At 35.9% G+C, this 16,025-nt stretch overlaps 2 protein-coding genes across 2 annotated transcripts in view; one reads left to right on the top strand and one right to left on the bottom strand.

Annotated features, from left to right (window-relative positions):
* The window catches only part of LOC121726979 (angiotensin-converting enzyme), a 123,076-nt gene that overhangs the window by 58,762 nt on the left and 48,289 nt on the right, over positions 1–16,025 (bottom strand). The window lies entirely within an intron of this gene.
* LOC121726983 (skin secretory protein xP2) lies at positions 8,277–10,001 on the top strand. Its single transcript, XM_042114650.1, has 2 exons — positions 8,277–8,332; positions 8,681–10,001. The coding sequence occupies exons 1-2, from the start codon at positions 8,321–8,323 to the stop codon at positions 9,746–9,748; spliced, it is 1,080 nt and encodes a 359-aa protein (XP_041970584.1). The 5' UTR covers positions 8,277–8,320; the 3' UTR covers positions 9,749–10,001.

Here is a 16,025-nt window from a genome sequence, read left to right on the forward strand (position 1 = left end):
GGCTCCAGCGATATCGATTTTTCTTAACAATGACTAAAGCTAAGAAATTAAAGTTCACTGTCAGTGTTCATCATGTCTTTATCTTTGAATTACCCATAGCATAACACGATTGGTCAACTTTTATAACACAGAATAATTAATCAAAAAGACCTCTACAAAAACAGGGATTCTAATTTTGCCAACAGAGGAGAGTGATTTAAGCTTCCAAAATTTGTACATAGATTAGTTCAAGCATACACTATAATTTGTTCATAGCTATATGGGCAAATTTTTCTGTCAATTCAATACAATTAATTTAGAAATGCATCTACAGGTAGGCATCGCGTTGCGGTCTGAATTGACCCTTAGTCAATTAATGAAACATATTATATTGTGATGTAAATAATAACGTAAACATTCCATATCGCCGCTACCTCTCGTGGCTCGCGCCAGCTCGGACGTAGGTCCGTTTTGCTCCACATACGCGACATTGCAACACTCACGCATTTCCCGCAGTCAAGGCTGTCCTACCCCTACCTGCTACGTCAGCTCTCAGGAAATATTAATGAAAAAAGATTGCCCGTCTTTTTATTTGCGCTTAGACCATACATTTTTCCTCGATGAAAACTGTCCTATCTTTTTGGCCCAAGACTAAAAATTGGTAAAAATGAAAATTTTGCGTGAAGAGTTACTAACAGACACACTTTAGCTTTTTTATGGATAGTGCAAAACAGTACATTTTAGTAATAACATATTGTATTTATATTAAGAAGCGGAATTATTTTTATTCTACTTTTGTGTTAATATCAGAATCACAAACTTTTTTTTTGTTAGCAAAAATTTTAATGTTTTAGTTTCTCCGACTATTTACTATTTACTATGTGGACCCTGAAAAAGTTATCAACCAATTTTGTTGCTTTCATCTCATTACATTCTATTTCAGTCCTCTCCAAACAATAAAGATTGCAAATAATAAAAGACGTGAAAGGTGTGAAAACTAAATACGTTTTTTATAATTTACGACTATTTTAAAAGTAAAAATACTTGAGTTTGGCATGACATAAAAGTAAGTTTTAATTACATTATGTTACGTAGCAGTTTCATAATATTTCCGCTCTACATATATCGACAAAAATTAGACATTCTTAAAACAAACTATACGATGCATATTTTAATAGCTATGTCGCTTTATACAAAAATATTTCTTGTGGTTTTGTAATATTCAAGAACAAGTCTACTACGAAATACGAGTGTTGAGTGTTTCTTTTGTAATTTGAAAAATCCATGATTAGGAAGGTACTTTACTATCTTTTAGGCTTTAAGTATCTAGATGATAAATTTAATCAAAATTAGTTAAGCGGTTTAGGCGTAAAAAAGGTAATAGACATCTTCGCATTCTGTTGTTTTCAATACTGTACTAATCGATATTACAGAGTTTAATAATACTGTCATAGATCATAGACTAAAATGAGATAAAAAGTAAAATAACAAAGGATAAAATTTAAAAAGTAAAAAAAAAAGTCTATAAAAGTGCGCAGACTAACATTCAATTATTTAAAAACAACTTATTAATAATTACTTGGTAAAATGTCCACAATAGAGATAAAAAGGGATATAGGCGAAAAGCCCATTAACTTCTTTAAATTTGCAATAAAAAAGACAAAAAAATGGAATTTATAACATAATTCAAATTATAGTACTAGTATTAAAAATATCTGAACAGGTTGTTATTATTGTATTTATTAAATTGTGATAATTTTGAGTTGTAGAACTGGTTCAAAACAACTATTGTATTAACTAACAGCAGTTTTTCCTTACACTTATTCATAGAAGTTTATGACCACAAAAAATCTTATAATATGACATAAAAGTATTAAATTGATTTTAATTATATATTATTACAATGTTAAGTCGGCCATATTGCAAGATGTATGTGGGACAGTGCAGTCGTTATTACGTTCGTAATAATAAAGAAGTTCACTTAATATTATTTTGAATGTAGTATAATTTTTGTTTGAAATAATTATTGAGCTATTAAGCACAATTCCTTAATATAAATAAAAGTCTAGGAGGAAAAAGAAGAGGGAAATTAAGAAACTGTACGAAACCGCTCCATGTGCTAACGCGGATTGCTGAAATACAATCCATACTTCCAGACTAATATTATAAATGCGAAAGTGAGTCTTTCTGTTACCTCTTTACGCCCAAACCGATGAGACCATTTTGCTGAAACTGCGTATGGAGATTGGCGATATTTTGAGTCCCAGGAAAGGACAAAGGACTTTTTATCCCGGAGAAATGATTTGTTCCCGCATGACAAACGAATTTTGGCGCAACGGAGTTGCGGGCGTCATCTAGTATACCCCTAATTATATTATCGTATTGGCGATTTTAAATTAGAATTTTAATTTTAGAAATTAATTTATTAATATCAAATTAATTTAAAAAATACAATATTATTATAGGTCTACCAAAATCTGATGGCAAAAACTGAGAAAATAAATTGACTCTAGCAATACCGGGGTAATTGGAATAAAACATTTTGATCCTTTTTTTTATTGTAGTGGCTGATTATGTGTGTTATACATGCAAATATAAAAATTTGTCCAATGATCAAAGATATTTTTTGAAAATCTGCTGGCAAAAATTGCCATCAGTTTAAAATTTAGTTTGTTATTATTTTTAGCAATATTCCGCGAAATAAACTTCCACCTTTAAGTAAATGAGTGAGTGCACGCATAGGCATGCATGCGTACAGCACCTTCCTCCTCCCACACTGCCTATGCGTACACTCGCATGCAAGAACCTGCAAACACCACCACCACACAAGCAATCTGGTAGACCCATAGTTCCCCGAATACGTCTCACAGATAAAAAAATATTAAACAGAAAAGAAAGGAATGAAATTAAGAAATATAAAATGTAATCGTATAATCTTAATGAAGTAAATATAGGTAAAGCAATAACTGTCCATGCTCAAAGTCAGGTTCACGATATCTGGAGTTACATCTACGGCAACAATAGGCAGCGGACACAAAGGCGACCTTGGGCCGAAATGAACCGTTTACGAAATATCTGTAATGAAAATAATTACGAGCAATGCAACTATATTATGTTCATTACGTTAATTTGGTGTTTATGTACACGAAGTGGTATGATCTATGTACACACAGCCTGAAGATAACTAAAGAAACTTCGAGTTCTTTAGCTGAAGTAATTGAGTATGAGTGTATTTTGGAACGCAGTTCCTTATCGCGCTTTCGGAGACTAGACAGAACGATATATGACCTCGACACTTTTTTAATAGTACCTGCATGGTAGGTGGCAGAGGGCGTTGATAGTATTCCTGTACGTCAACTAAATGGCGTTTTTTGAAAATAAAAGGTGACGTGTTGTTAGTATTCCTGAGCGTCAATAGATGGCGTTTTTTTAATATTTTTTTTAGTGTATATAATAATATGTATAACAGGTTTTTTGAACATAAGAAATAACTTCGTTCCATTCGGGTGTCCCTTGACACCTCTCAAGTTTTTTGTTATGCATTGGTATTAGAAGTCGGTTAGTTTGATTGTTAGCATATTGCTTAAATTGCAGAAAAATGTAATTGTTGTTGTTATAAAATCATTAGGCATGGCAATTAGGAGAAATGAGGAAAAAGAAAAGAAGTTTTTTTTATTATAAGAAATTCGTTGGAAGCATCAAAATATTTGACTCTTATATTTACTTTGTGAATGAGCTCACAAAAAGCGTGTTATTGGAAGTGATCTAACCGCGTGGCACACTCATTACTTCACTTCTTATAAATTATCGCACGCAACACGGAAACACACTGCATCGCACATATCTGCCATATTTCAAGATCCAGCGCTAAGTACTAGTTAGACGATACAGGAGAGAAATAATAACTCTATCATGTGATATTAGATTATCGCTACATAGAATGCAGGTTAAAGCAGTGTTGATCCTTGAAGAAATGAAGTTGCCATAATTCTTGACGTTAAACCCATCCAAACGAATATTATAAATGCGAAAGTGTGTCTGTCTGTTTGCCTGTCCTACCTCTTCACGCCCGAAACGCTCAACTGATTTTGCTCAAATTTGGCATGGAGATACTTTGAGTCTCAGGAAAGGACATAGGATAATTATTATCCTGGAAAAATGTACGGTTCTCGCGCGATAAACGAATTTTGGCGCAACGGAGTTGCGGGCATCATCTAGTAAAATTATAATATACAGACCTAAAAAATCTTTTGCTATTTGGATGACATAGAGAAGTGGATTCCAAAGAGCATTCGCTTAAAATAACACAGCTACAATGTTTCTTACTGCCGTACTCAGAGTATTCAGCTTATAATATGTAATTAATTTAAAAATTTCACATTTAAGCCTCATACATTATCTGTCAAACTCTTTATTAAATTGAGGGTTAATCATAATTAAATGTCTCTGAATACGGAGGTTAGAGGAATATTTTAATCAGCTGTTTCTAGATTGACACGTTAAAATAAAGCGGGAAAACAAAAACCTTGAAGGATTGCAAAATAATTTTAACAGCGGGAAAACCTGTAACCCTGCAGTTATGACATACATAAACCATAAACTCATCGTAATTCACGCTTTGATCTGTCTTTCAACATAATTGAAAACTTTCGATAATTACCTACTAATATTTCGATTCTTTGAGTAAGTACATTTATGATGGAATCGATTCGATGATAATTTTAATGGAGATGCAATCGAATATCGATTCACATTCACCGCCAAGTCGAAGCCGATTGCAATATGGATTCCGACGGCGCACTCACTTGTAATGGAAATTATGCCTATCGATAGTAATTATTACAATATCGCAAAGGAAGGTTCTAACTTTTAATTAGATTATGTTAAGCTGATATACAAAGTGAATGTATCTAACTTTGTAAACACAACTGAATATTAAAGAACGTTGAAAATAGGCGTTTCAGTAGAAATTACAGTATAATATCTCCAACTTAATAAGATGTTATTAAATATTGATTAGTCAAAGGTTCGTTTGTAGCGGCATGGGATCAGCAAGTCAGTCTGCAGTTGGTGTAGGTATAAGTGCTGACAGTACTTCTTTACTCAAAAAGGGTCATTTTATACGGCCATAAATTAGTATGTAATAATGTGGCTGGAAATGTCTGTCCGGGCCCCCACAAACCCCCCCCCCCCCCCCCCCTCACCATAGATCTGTCACTTATAACGAAATGGTATCGTGGCGTTTGTATTGCGTCTTATTTCTCCTTTTTAGGAATAAAGTAAGTCATCTATACATATAATAAAATCGTAGGAAAGTCAATTCTGTACATTGAAAATTTTTGAAAAATAATACTTGCGACGTGATCTACAATCGATATAGAAGCCAAAAATATAGTTTTTAGAATTTTTGTCTGTTTGTCTGTTTGTCTGTATGTATGTCCGGGATAAACTCAGAAAGTACTGAATGGATTTACTTCAAATTTTGCACGGATATTATTTAGAGGTCGGGTCAACACATAGGCTATATATTATTACGATAATGCCTAGGGTGGGGGGGAGGGGCTCAAGTTTCGTTATTTTTAGTTTTTTGACCATATCGCTAAAACGGTGCGTTGTAGAGAAAAAAAGTGCGCAATGAAAGCTCTTAAAATTTCCTACAAATTTTTCCTTTACACTTTGTATCTATCTCCACTCCTTTTCTTGCTATGAGCTTTTATCTTCGTTATCTTTACAGATTTCGAGTGTCGTTTGATTTATATGTAGCGAGCTTCGGCACCGCTCGTCTATAATACTTGGGACGTGATCTACTATACTAACGCGGACGAAGTCGCGGGCAACAGCTAGTCTCAAATAACTTGAAGCACGTATCAATTACTTACTAAAGTTAGCTAAGATGTGTTAATGTGCACTCAAAAACTGCAGTCAATACAGATTGTTTTAGTCGCCTAAGGGTTGATTCAGACCGCAACGCGACGAAGCGATGCAAGGCGCGGCGCGGCATTTTGTATGGATTTGACAGATTTCAATTGCGCGAGAAGTCTTGCGAATCTGTCAAATCCATATAAATTTCGAAATGCGTTTACGCGTCGCGTTGCGGTCGGAATCAACCCTAAACCGTAACTTTTTCCGTATAGAAGTCATATTATTTTCTATAAACACGTGCTAAACAGCTTGTTGCAGCTAATTAGTACAATACAATGAAAATCATCTTCAGTCAAAGGAAATGGACATCGATAAATAATTCGATAACCTTCACCGGTAGTCAAAAAAAGCCCGAAGGACGGCGAAGGCAAGTGAACGTTTGTAGACATTGTTCTAGCTCTTACGCAAATCTATAGCTAATACATGTAATTTCTCATGGAGTATGGCGGGAAAACACGAGCGTAGGCTGTCCTGCTCTAACACTTGTAACAGCCTATATAGTTTATAGTCTGTCTTTTATTCGATAAGCCTAAAAGCAAGTATGACCTCTTCACCTGAAGAGCAGACTAACATTTCAGGTGAAATTCTTCGTAATTTTTCTTAATATTATGTGCTTCTTAAAAAAATAAATGAGTAGGTCTATAATAAATTATTATGGCACGCATAGCTAAAGCTGTTGTTATGTTTGTTATATTGTTTTTTTTTTAATATTGAAACACGTGTAAATTTAAATAATATGATAATAATGATATAAGGTCTTAACAACGACCAAGTTTGAGCTGGACCTGCACACGGAGGGTTTCGTGCCATTATTATTAGGAAGTAAAAGACTATTATTAGATATAAAAAAATGATATAATTTTATTTCATTGGTGAGACTTACCCTATCAATTTTGATTTCCATGTGATATAATCTGCCTTGAAATACAAACAGGTGGACAAAAATTTAACAGGAAAATAATCTCACTTTACTTTCGAGTAAAGGAACCCTAAAAACTAAAAATAAATGTCAATGTCATTCAACAGGTCAAGTCTTAAAAGTTTTGATATTAAAAATAACTTTATTTACTTAATTTAATTTGTGTCAATGTTTTATGCATATTATATTATCTTTGTACCATCGAGGAAATTGATTCCTAGGCAGTTGACGGACCTACGTCATTTGGTCGGCAAGTCAATTCAATGTAAGCTCTGTGATCACTTGACTTCTTTGATAGCACATAAATATTATGTAAACATAATAAAATATGTCTAAATTTTAAGTATTATATTATTTATTTCAATGTCATATTGACGCGAGACGACAAAACACGTGTCGATTTTTTGCTTCCCGATTAAAGAAAACACTGTCGCAAAAAATATATGCATTCAAAATTCAAACATAATATTTATTCTGAGGGCCTGTTCCTATAATTACGCAAAACTAGTCTAAAATCGTAAGTACATAAACAATCAAGTGACCTAATTTTCTAATAACTTTTTTGTTACCAAATCAAAAAGTGAACATGGTGCAAACAAATGCAACCTAAATTAAAATACGTACAAATATTTCATATTACAGACATTCTAGGAACTGCTTCCATTTTTGCTAAAACCTACTTGGTGACCCGATTTTAATTTTCAAAAAAAAAAAAAACTAACCTAAAGTAACACAAAATAAAAAATCGAACTCGCAAACAAATGCAATCGAAATTCAAAAATACGATGACATTATCTGATATTACCGACATTCCCGGAACTGTTCCCATATTACATTCAGTTCCCATTATATCACAGAAGTTGTATTTAAACTAGTGACTAAATAAAATTTCCCAAAAAAGTACCCAAAAAACAAATGCAATCGAATTTCAAACACGATGACATTATCTCATATTGCCGATATTCCAGGAGTTGTTCCCGAAATCACTGGGAGTAAAACCGAGTGACCTTATTTATTAAAAAAAAGACGTAAAGTAAGACAAAATAAAAAATCTAACGCGTTGCAAACAAATGCAATCGAAATTCAAACACGATTACACTATCTGATATTACCGATATTCTAGGAATTATTGCCGAAATCAGTGGAAATAAAACCGAGTGAACTTTTTTATTTTCCAAAAAAAAAAAAAACAGAAAACTAACACAAAAAAAATCAATAGCGTTGCAAACAAATGCAATCGAAATTCAAACACGATGACATTATCAGATATTACCGACATTCCAGGAACTGTTCCCATTATCTCAGAGAACCGGTCCGAATCTGCGCGAGCGATATAGAGCGCTGCGCACCGTCACCCTCGAAAGCGAAAGTCTATAGTCCCACAGCGCCATTTTTTTTCGCTCGATCGCTCATTCAGCATATATATAGCGAAACGTGCCCAACACGCATCACTCTTATTCAGGACTTCGCTGCCTTCAGTGCAACCACTAACGCAGCATCATGAAGCTCATGGTGTGTTCTTGTGTATTTTGTGAAGTGACTAGTGTATATTCAAAAGTGCATTCGGATTAAAAAAAACATAAATAAAAAAATTAAAGATATATAATATTATAACTACTCGGATTTTTATGAACTTTGTGAAAAATTCAATATTTGAATTTCACTGAGTGAAAAACGCAGTTGCTAGATGTAACTGTCCAAAAAGCTCTGTGACACAAATAATTAGTATAAATTATACAAAAGCGAAATTGGAGCTTATAAAAATCTTAATTCTTTTTCAAAATAGTTATGTATTCCTAAAGCCATTTCCAACATTTTACAATGCTAAGCTCAGAAATAAATTGAGTCTTTTGTTCACAGCTCGTGGCCGCCAGTCTGGTGGCTGTTTTGGCGTTCGCTCACGCGGAAGAGGCCAAAGCAGCAGAAAAGGAAGTGGCAGTTGAAAGTGACAAGTCAGCAGCTGAGGACAAGAAACACGAAAAACGTGGTCTCCTCGACATCGGGTACGGCGGTGGTCATGGCTGGTCCAGCGGCGGTCTGGACCTGGGCAGCTACGGCGGTGGTTACGGCTACGGCGGGGGTCACGGCTACGGCGGACACGAGGAGGTTCACAAGACGATCACCGTCGTCAAGAACGTCCCGGTCCCCTACCCGGTAGAGAAACACATCCCCTACCCCGTCGAGAAGCACGTCCCGGTGCCAGTCAAGGTCCCAGTCCCCCAACCCTACCCGGTCGTTAAGCACGTTCCCTACACTGTCAAGGAGCTCGTCAAAGTACCAGTCCACGTACCCGCCCCATACCCCGTCGAGAAGAAAGTACCCTACCCCGTCCACGTGCCGGTCGACAGGCCAGTACCCTACAAGGTGTACGTTCCCCAGCCCTACCCAGTGGAGAAACACGTCCCGGTCCCAGTCAAAGTACCAGTGCCAGCACCCTACCCAGTAGAGAAGAAAGTACCTTACCCCGTTAAGGTCCCAGTCCACGTACCCGCCCCCTACCCGGTCGTCAAGGAAGTTCATGTCCCAGTGAAGGTTCCAGTCGACAGACCCTACCCCGTGCACATTCCCAAGCCCGTGCCATACCCAGTCGAGAAGCCAGTACCCTACCCAGTAGAGAAACCCGTACCTTACCCAGTCAAGGTCCCAGTCGACCGCCCGTACCCGGTCCATGTCGACAAGCCCGTGCCCTACCCCGTAAAGGTGCCCGTGCCAGCGCCCTACCCCGTCGAGAAGCACATCCCCGTGCCAGTAGAGAAACACGTGCCCTACCCCGTTAAGGTGCTAGTCGACAGGCCCTACCCCGTCCACATTGAGAAGCACGTCCCCTACCACGTGGAGAAGCCTGTGCCGTACCCGGTCAAGGTGGCAGTCCCAGTTGTCGTCGGTCACGAACACGGTCACGAATATGGTCATCATGGAAGCTATTAATGGCTGCAGGGAGCAGACGGTATATTGTGATATGTAAATCTAAGCTAGCACATAATAACGATTGTGGGTCTCGGAGCCGTCACCAGTAAAATAGCGGTTGAAGCCCGATCTCTGAGTCTTCGGGGCCCACAATCGTGCAGCACTGAAACTCTTGTAAATTTTTGTTACGACTTTTTCTTTCCATAGCTGTAAAAACGATATTTCGAGCTGATGTACCTGTTATTTTAAGTTTTTTCATGTAGAGAAGGACTAAGTTAAGTAATAAAGCTTGGCTCTGCCAAAAGTGACCGAATACTTTTATTTAACCCTCTATTGTCCACTCGTAATTAGCGTGTACGTTGTACGGTACGAAGGCCTTATTTACGAAATACGACATAATATGGCCTAGATTAGTATCACATCGCAAGCCACTGGATCGCCGCTTGCATTTCGAAATATTTGACGCTAAAATACACAGTCATTACACGTAATTCGCTTAAACAAAGACAAACATAACGTCGAGACTTACAGCTTTAGGCAACCCCGATAGTTTCAACTTCAATAATGTCCGACAACGCAATTGCTTGCTCTGTTTCAATGGTACAAGATTTATCGATATTCCAATTTCAAAACGCAGTAAGCCTAAATTTAATTCGACACTCTAGAACTCTCTCTTGTGTATGATGCCTTTGCTACCTGCAAAGGAATCATAAACTGCAAGCTTTTCTTCGTGTTCACATTTCAAAAAATCAGTCAGTACTAGGTAACATTTTTATGTAAATTTACTATTTAGAACCCATAAAATTTCACTTACGCAGTTTAGCGGCGGCTCTGTAATGTATTGGCAATAGACTATCATCAAGTAGGAGTTACGTTAAAATTATACACGAGGCGATTTCGTTATCCTTCCTAGCAGATACCTTGTTTTTGCATCAGCAGTAATCTATTACAGCCACTTTGCACAATATAGCCGAGATTATAATTATTACACTTTCAAAATTTCTTCCCCAGATATCTGTTGACAGGCGTTAAATACATACGCAACGTGGCAACGCAACTGAGAATTTCCGGCATATGAAAACGTTGTCGAAATCGGATGTTATGCAGAAATACAATTATTTTTCGTAGTAATTAACATTTGATAGTATCATATCCTACGTATAACAATAGAATATTAAATCGTAGGAAGTATGAAATTCAAAAGGATTTTTTGTTTATTTATTTCTTTTAAAATTCAAAGACTGACGGTCTGTATGTCATAGATTTCGTACTCTTTAGGAATTTTAATCAACTCATATGAGTTACAAAAGTTAGATTATATCTTTCGGCTTCAAAATTTAAAAGGCCGTATTACCAAACAGTAAACGTATCACGTACAAGAAAATGCGTTTTAATACGGTGCGTGAACACATTTAAATAATTTGAGACAGTTTTTATTTCTGTTATAAAAAGAGTAAAGCAGTAGTAAAAATTTACTTTTTCCGATTTTGTGGAAGTAAAAAATAGTATATTTTCATTAGAATTCCATGAGAAACAAGGTAGCTAATACGTTTGTTTCATCCATCAGGTAACTAGAGCATCGCGAGCGTTACACAAATAAGTAACATGTAGTAACATTAACTCATAAGTTGTATTATGTCTAGATGATTTTATTACGAAATGCAAGGCGGTAGCAAATGAGTCGATTACTTTTTTGGCATAATTTTTTCACTCCACATTTAAAATGTCTTCCTAATTTAGTAGTCGTATTTATAACACTTTAGTTAATAGTCCGGGTACCGTAGAACTATTTTGTTTTTGATTACTATCAAGCTATTTTTTGCGAGTAGCTTTTAGTAGTTCATTTTGATAAGACGAACAACATTTTTATTTGCGAAAAATCTTGAAAGTGGTAGCTAACAGAGATAGAAAGGATTTCATGCTTTTGTTGTTCTATTTGTAGGTCAATGTTACTGATCATCAAAATGAAGCTACTCACAAAAAATTAGCCTGATGGTAATAAAAAAAATTGTTCTTCGGAACCCGGACTATAACTGTCACAGAAATCACAAAAATCTAATTTCGAGTACCTTTTCCATTTGTGCACTTTTGTGAAACTTTTGCGAGTAAGTTTTCGCAAAACTCAGTTAAAACGTAACTACATAACCTTTTGACCTACTAATTAACATACAGAAAGATCGCGGCCAAGTTCAGAATTAACTTGCAAATCATAACATCATTTAAACTTGCTAAATATAAAATAACTGTGTAACATCGTATTAGAGGTTACTTATTACACCATAGAGCGATGAAAGTTATTGGATGCGTCGAATTTTTATAAACTCCATGTATGCTCTAACAATTTTCCTATAATTTGAAAGAACATATTTTTATTATTTTATTCATAAGTATACATAAATATATTTTATTTTATTGCAAATATAATTAAGTACTTGAGTATCCTATATTTTTTTTCTTTAACTCTTTTTCTATAATTTAACTATGCAGAATGCAAACAAACCATGGGCGTACCGAGGGGGGGGCAGCTGCCCCCCCCCCCTGGATCATGTTGACGTCCCTACTAAGTATATTATCTAGTACTTTCATCTATAACAATTAAAAATTAAGAAAACGATTTTTTGCTATTTCTTTGCAATACAATAATTTTACACTAAAAATTCTTAATTTTTTATTCTTTATAATTAAAAATCAAATCTTATTTGCCCCCCCCCCCCCCCCCCCCCCCCGGCCCAGAACCTGGGTACGCCCATGAAACAAACAGTTTAAAGAAGTTAAAAATCACTTTAATAAAGTCATCATATCTATTAATTTCCTTAATCGCTACCATGATTATATGAGTACGTTTCGTAAGCCGTAGCACGTAGTACGTGTGTTTACGCGTATGTGCTACGTTTTGAATATGTTGCATTACGGTTTGTTTAGTATATTATGTCGTATGTTACCAAACAGTTTGTAGGTTAGAATTCTAATCGTTAAGAGTATGGTGAGACGGGATAAGTAAACAAGTGGGCTTTTTAAGAGGAGTCCACACCGCCCTTTTTTTCCATACAAACGTTGTTCCCTGTTTCCTCCCTGGATAATGCTAGTAGAGTTATAATTTTTTTCCTGAATATCTACGGCCACTAATACAATGTCTCTGTTTTCTTTTTTTTTCATATTTTAATTATTAAATAAGATATGAACGTTCAAAAACCCAAAAAAATGGCCAGATTTTCCGCTCTGTTCAAACGTCCAGAAAACAGATTTTATCAGGCTAGATTATACAAAAAAAAGCAAAACATAGGAACACAGCTCAAGCCTTTTCTTAATCTTTAATGAAAAAAGTACTTAAATCGGTTAAGTTTTGGAGAAGGAATCAGGGGACAACGAATGATTGATTTTCTGGATTTTCTGCAGTTGTCTCTATCGCGTTCTGCGGTATAGTCTTGGGGTAAGGGAGACAGCTATAGATATTACACGTACTTTTTTTTCATTTCTCTAGCCCCTGGTGTATCCTCTTAATGTTTGTAAAAAGGAAATTGCCTTAAATATAAGGAAATTTTCTATCAATTCTATTCTAGGAATACCTGGCTATCATTTTAGTGAATTAAGGGGGCGACTAACCTAAAATTTTCGTTTTTATAATTCATTTTTATACTTACTTGAAAATAAGCCCAGAATTGTTTCATTTTCTAAAATTAGATACTACATTATAATATTTTCAAGAATTCGATCTGAGCAAAAACACGATATCATAAAATTTTCTCGATAGAAAAAATTCACAAGGATGCATCTAATTTTCACGAATTTTTCATTTATTGCCATAACCGTGCATTGAACTAAGTTAATATTTTAATACAATGTATAAAATTCTATCATTGAGAAACCGACCTAGCGGATTTTTAAAATGTTGCATATTAATTATCGAGTTATTGAGAAAAAACTAATTTGGCGATGAATCCGCGTCGTTCTTTTTCACCTGGCATATGAAAGACGGGCGTGAGTGTGAACTGTGAAGAGAGATGGACGATGTTTGATTTTTCGGGTTAGTCGCCCTCGTTAAAAGGGCTTAATTCCAGAGGCTGACAGAGGCAGGAGTAGTCTTTTGGAAAGTGATCGCCACTGACAGAGACATTAGTAAAATTGGAGTTAAGATAAGGCCAAGCGTAATGTTGAGAGTTGCAGAATTTCCGTTGCGTTAATTGTTTTTCTTGTTAGGTCATGACACAAAATTAGGTGGTGTTAATCAAATGGCGTTTTTAACGAAAATGAATTCAAAAGAATTTCTGCTGATCGAGAAAAAAATTTTTCAAATTTATTAACAGTCCGACGGTAAAAATTTCATATCAACAATATGTTCTGTTTCTCCTTATTTTTAATTATAGTATCCTACATTAGTGACGATGTATACCGACTGGCGATCATTGTCATTCACACACTATTCACCTGTAATAAGCTAACGAAATAATTAATAATATACCATCATCTGCGTCTATAATGAAGGACTAGCTATCAATAAACTATTACTTATGAGGTCGAAGCGCCGGTTTACTACAATATGGCAACATTAATCAATATAATAGATGAACACGGACAGTACACTCACAGGTAAACATACAGTAGACGAACTTCATCTTAGACAACACGAATTAGGCGTACTAAGTACTCACGCATATTTAGCAGCGACTTTAGATAACAGAATGATGCAGTATGACGAATAACTTGTGTCTGGATTGCACGAATTTGATTTCAAGAATACAGCGAAGTTACGCTACTGTATATTACGTTTATATTGTGGTATACTTAAATTACAACGCGTATATAGAATATTACCTAACTGCCAACTACAATATACGGTGGTAAATGGGAATAATTATATTTCGCAAGAACGTGGAGCCTACTACAAAAAGTAATTTACACTTTACTGTAGGCATTAAAATTATTATAATTTTTGTCTTCGACGAAATACAGCGTCACATAAAAAATAATAAAGGTGCCGGTTGGCAGCGGGCGACTTGAAGCAACCGCAGACGACGTGTCGCAGCGACACTACCGGTTTGTATGTATTTCTATGAAATACCCTCCGCAGTCCGCAGCTAGCGACACATATTCATAGCTAAATATGTACATAGAAACCTATATGTCGCGACGACACGTCGTCTGCTGCAACTTTATGTAGCCGGCTTCCAACTTGTACTTTTAAGACATAGTAAAAGTATTGTATGTGTGCGCCATAGTATCAATATGTCGCCACATACGGCACACAACAAAATCTCCTTTTACTATGTTTAAGATGATTATTTCTTGGATTGCTTAAGACCCTAGAATAATGCAGCTTTAGTGGGATTAACAAAAAATAATGTAATTAAAATGAAAAATACAAACAAGTTTCCAAAACACTGCAATGCCAAAAATGTAACTTATGCACTGAATAAATGTTTAATTTGCAAGTAGCATTGACTCCGATATGAATTAAGAAATTCGTCACATTGGCTGGCCATGGGTATTGCCACCACACGTCGTCCGTCACATATCTGCGCTCGACTGTGACTCCGCGCGAGTTAAGTAGGTCTTTAGGTTTAATAAGTAATGCCTTTTTGTTTAATTAAGTAATGTTTTTATGCATGGAATTAATAGGGAATATTACGCAAAGGTCGGAGCAAAGGACGTTACTTGCATATACAGTGAATATCGGACCAAAATCCGACACACAGTACACAAGTTATATTAGAATATTTAGGCCATGTTCAAACCAAACCGACAGTGAGCCGCTGAATGTGAGCGAACGCTACGCAGTTTATTGTATTTCCATACATATTTACTTTTTCGTTCACAACTAACCGACAATACGCCATAACGCTAGGCGTAGGCGCGGACATTCGATGCCGTATATGTTCACGTTCACACTGGGGCTCACAGTGAGCCTGCTCACATTCGGCGGCTCACAGTCGGTTTGGTCTGAACGCGGCCTTACAGACACATCGAACAGAACTTTTTGTTTAGGTAGTCTTATCTATGCTCATGCTGCCTCTATATAGCGTGGAAACATTGCAGTAATAAAATTAATAAGTAATGTTTATAAGCATTACATCTGTTAATAATAATAAAACAAAGGCTCTTTGGCCTACTATAAAGCTTAAAACTTAACCATTCCTTAAAAAAACATGAACTAAACTGAAATGTACCCAGAGCAAAACTCGTGACAAAGACACACGTTGCTAATTTATGAAATAACGGGGCAAACGAGCAAACGGGTCGCCTGATGGAAAGCAACTACCGTCGCCCATGGACACTCGCAACATCAGAAGAGCTGCAGATG

The sequence above is a fragment of the Aricia agestis genome, chromosome 5, assembly GCF_905147365.1.
Source record: "Aricia agestis chromosome 5, ilAriAges1.1, whole genome shotgun sequence".
In the NCBI taxonomy this organism is placed as follows: domain Eukaryota; kingdom Metazoa; phylum Arthropoda; class Insecta; order Lepidoptera; family Lycaenidae; genus Aricia; species Aricia agestis.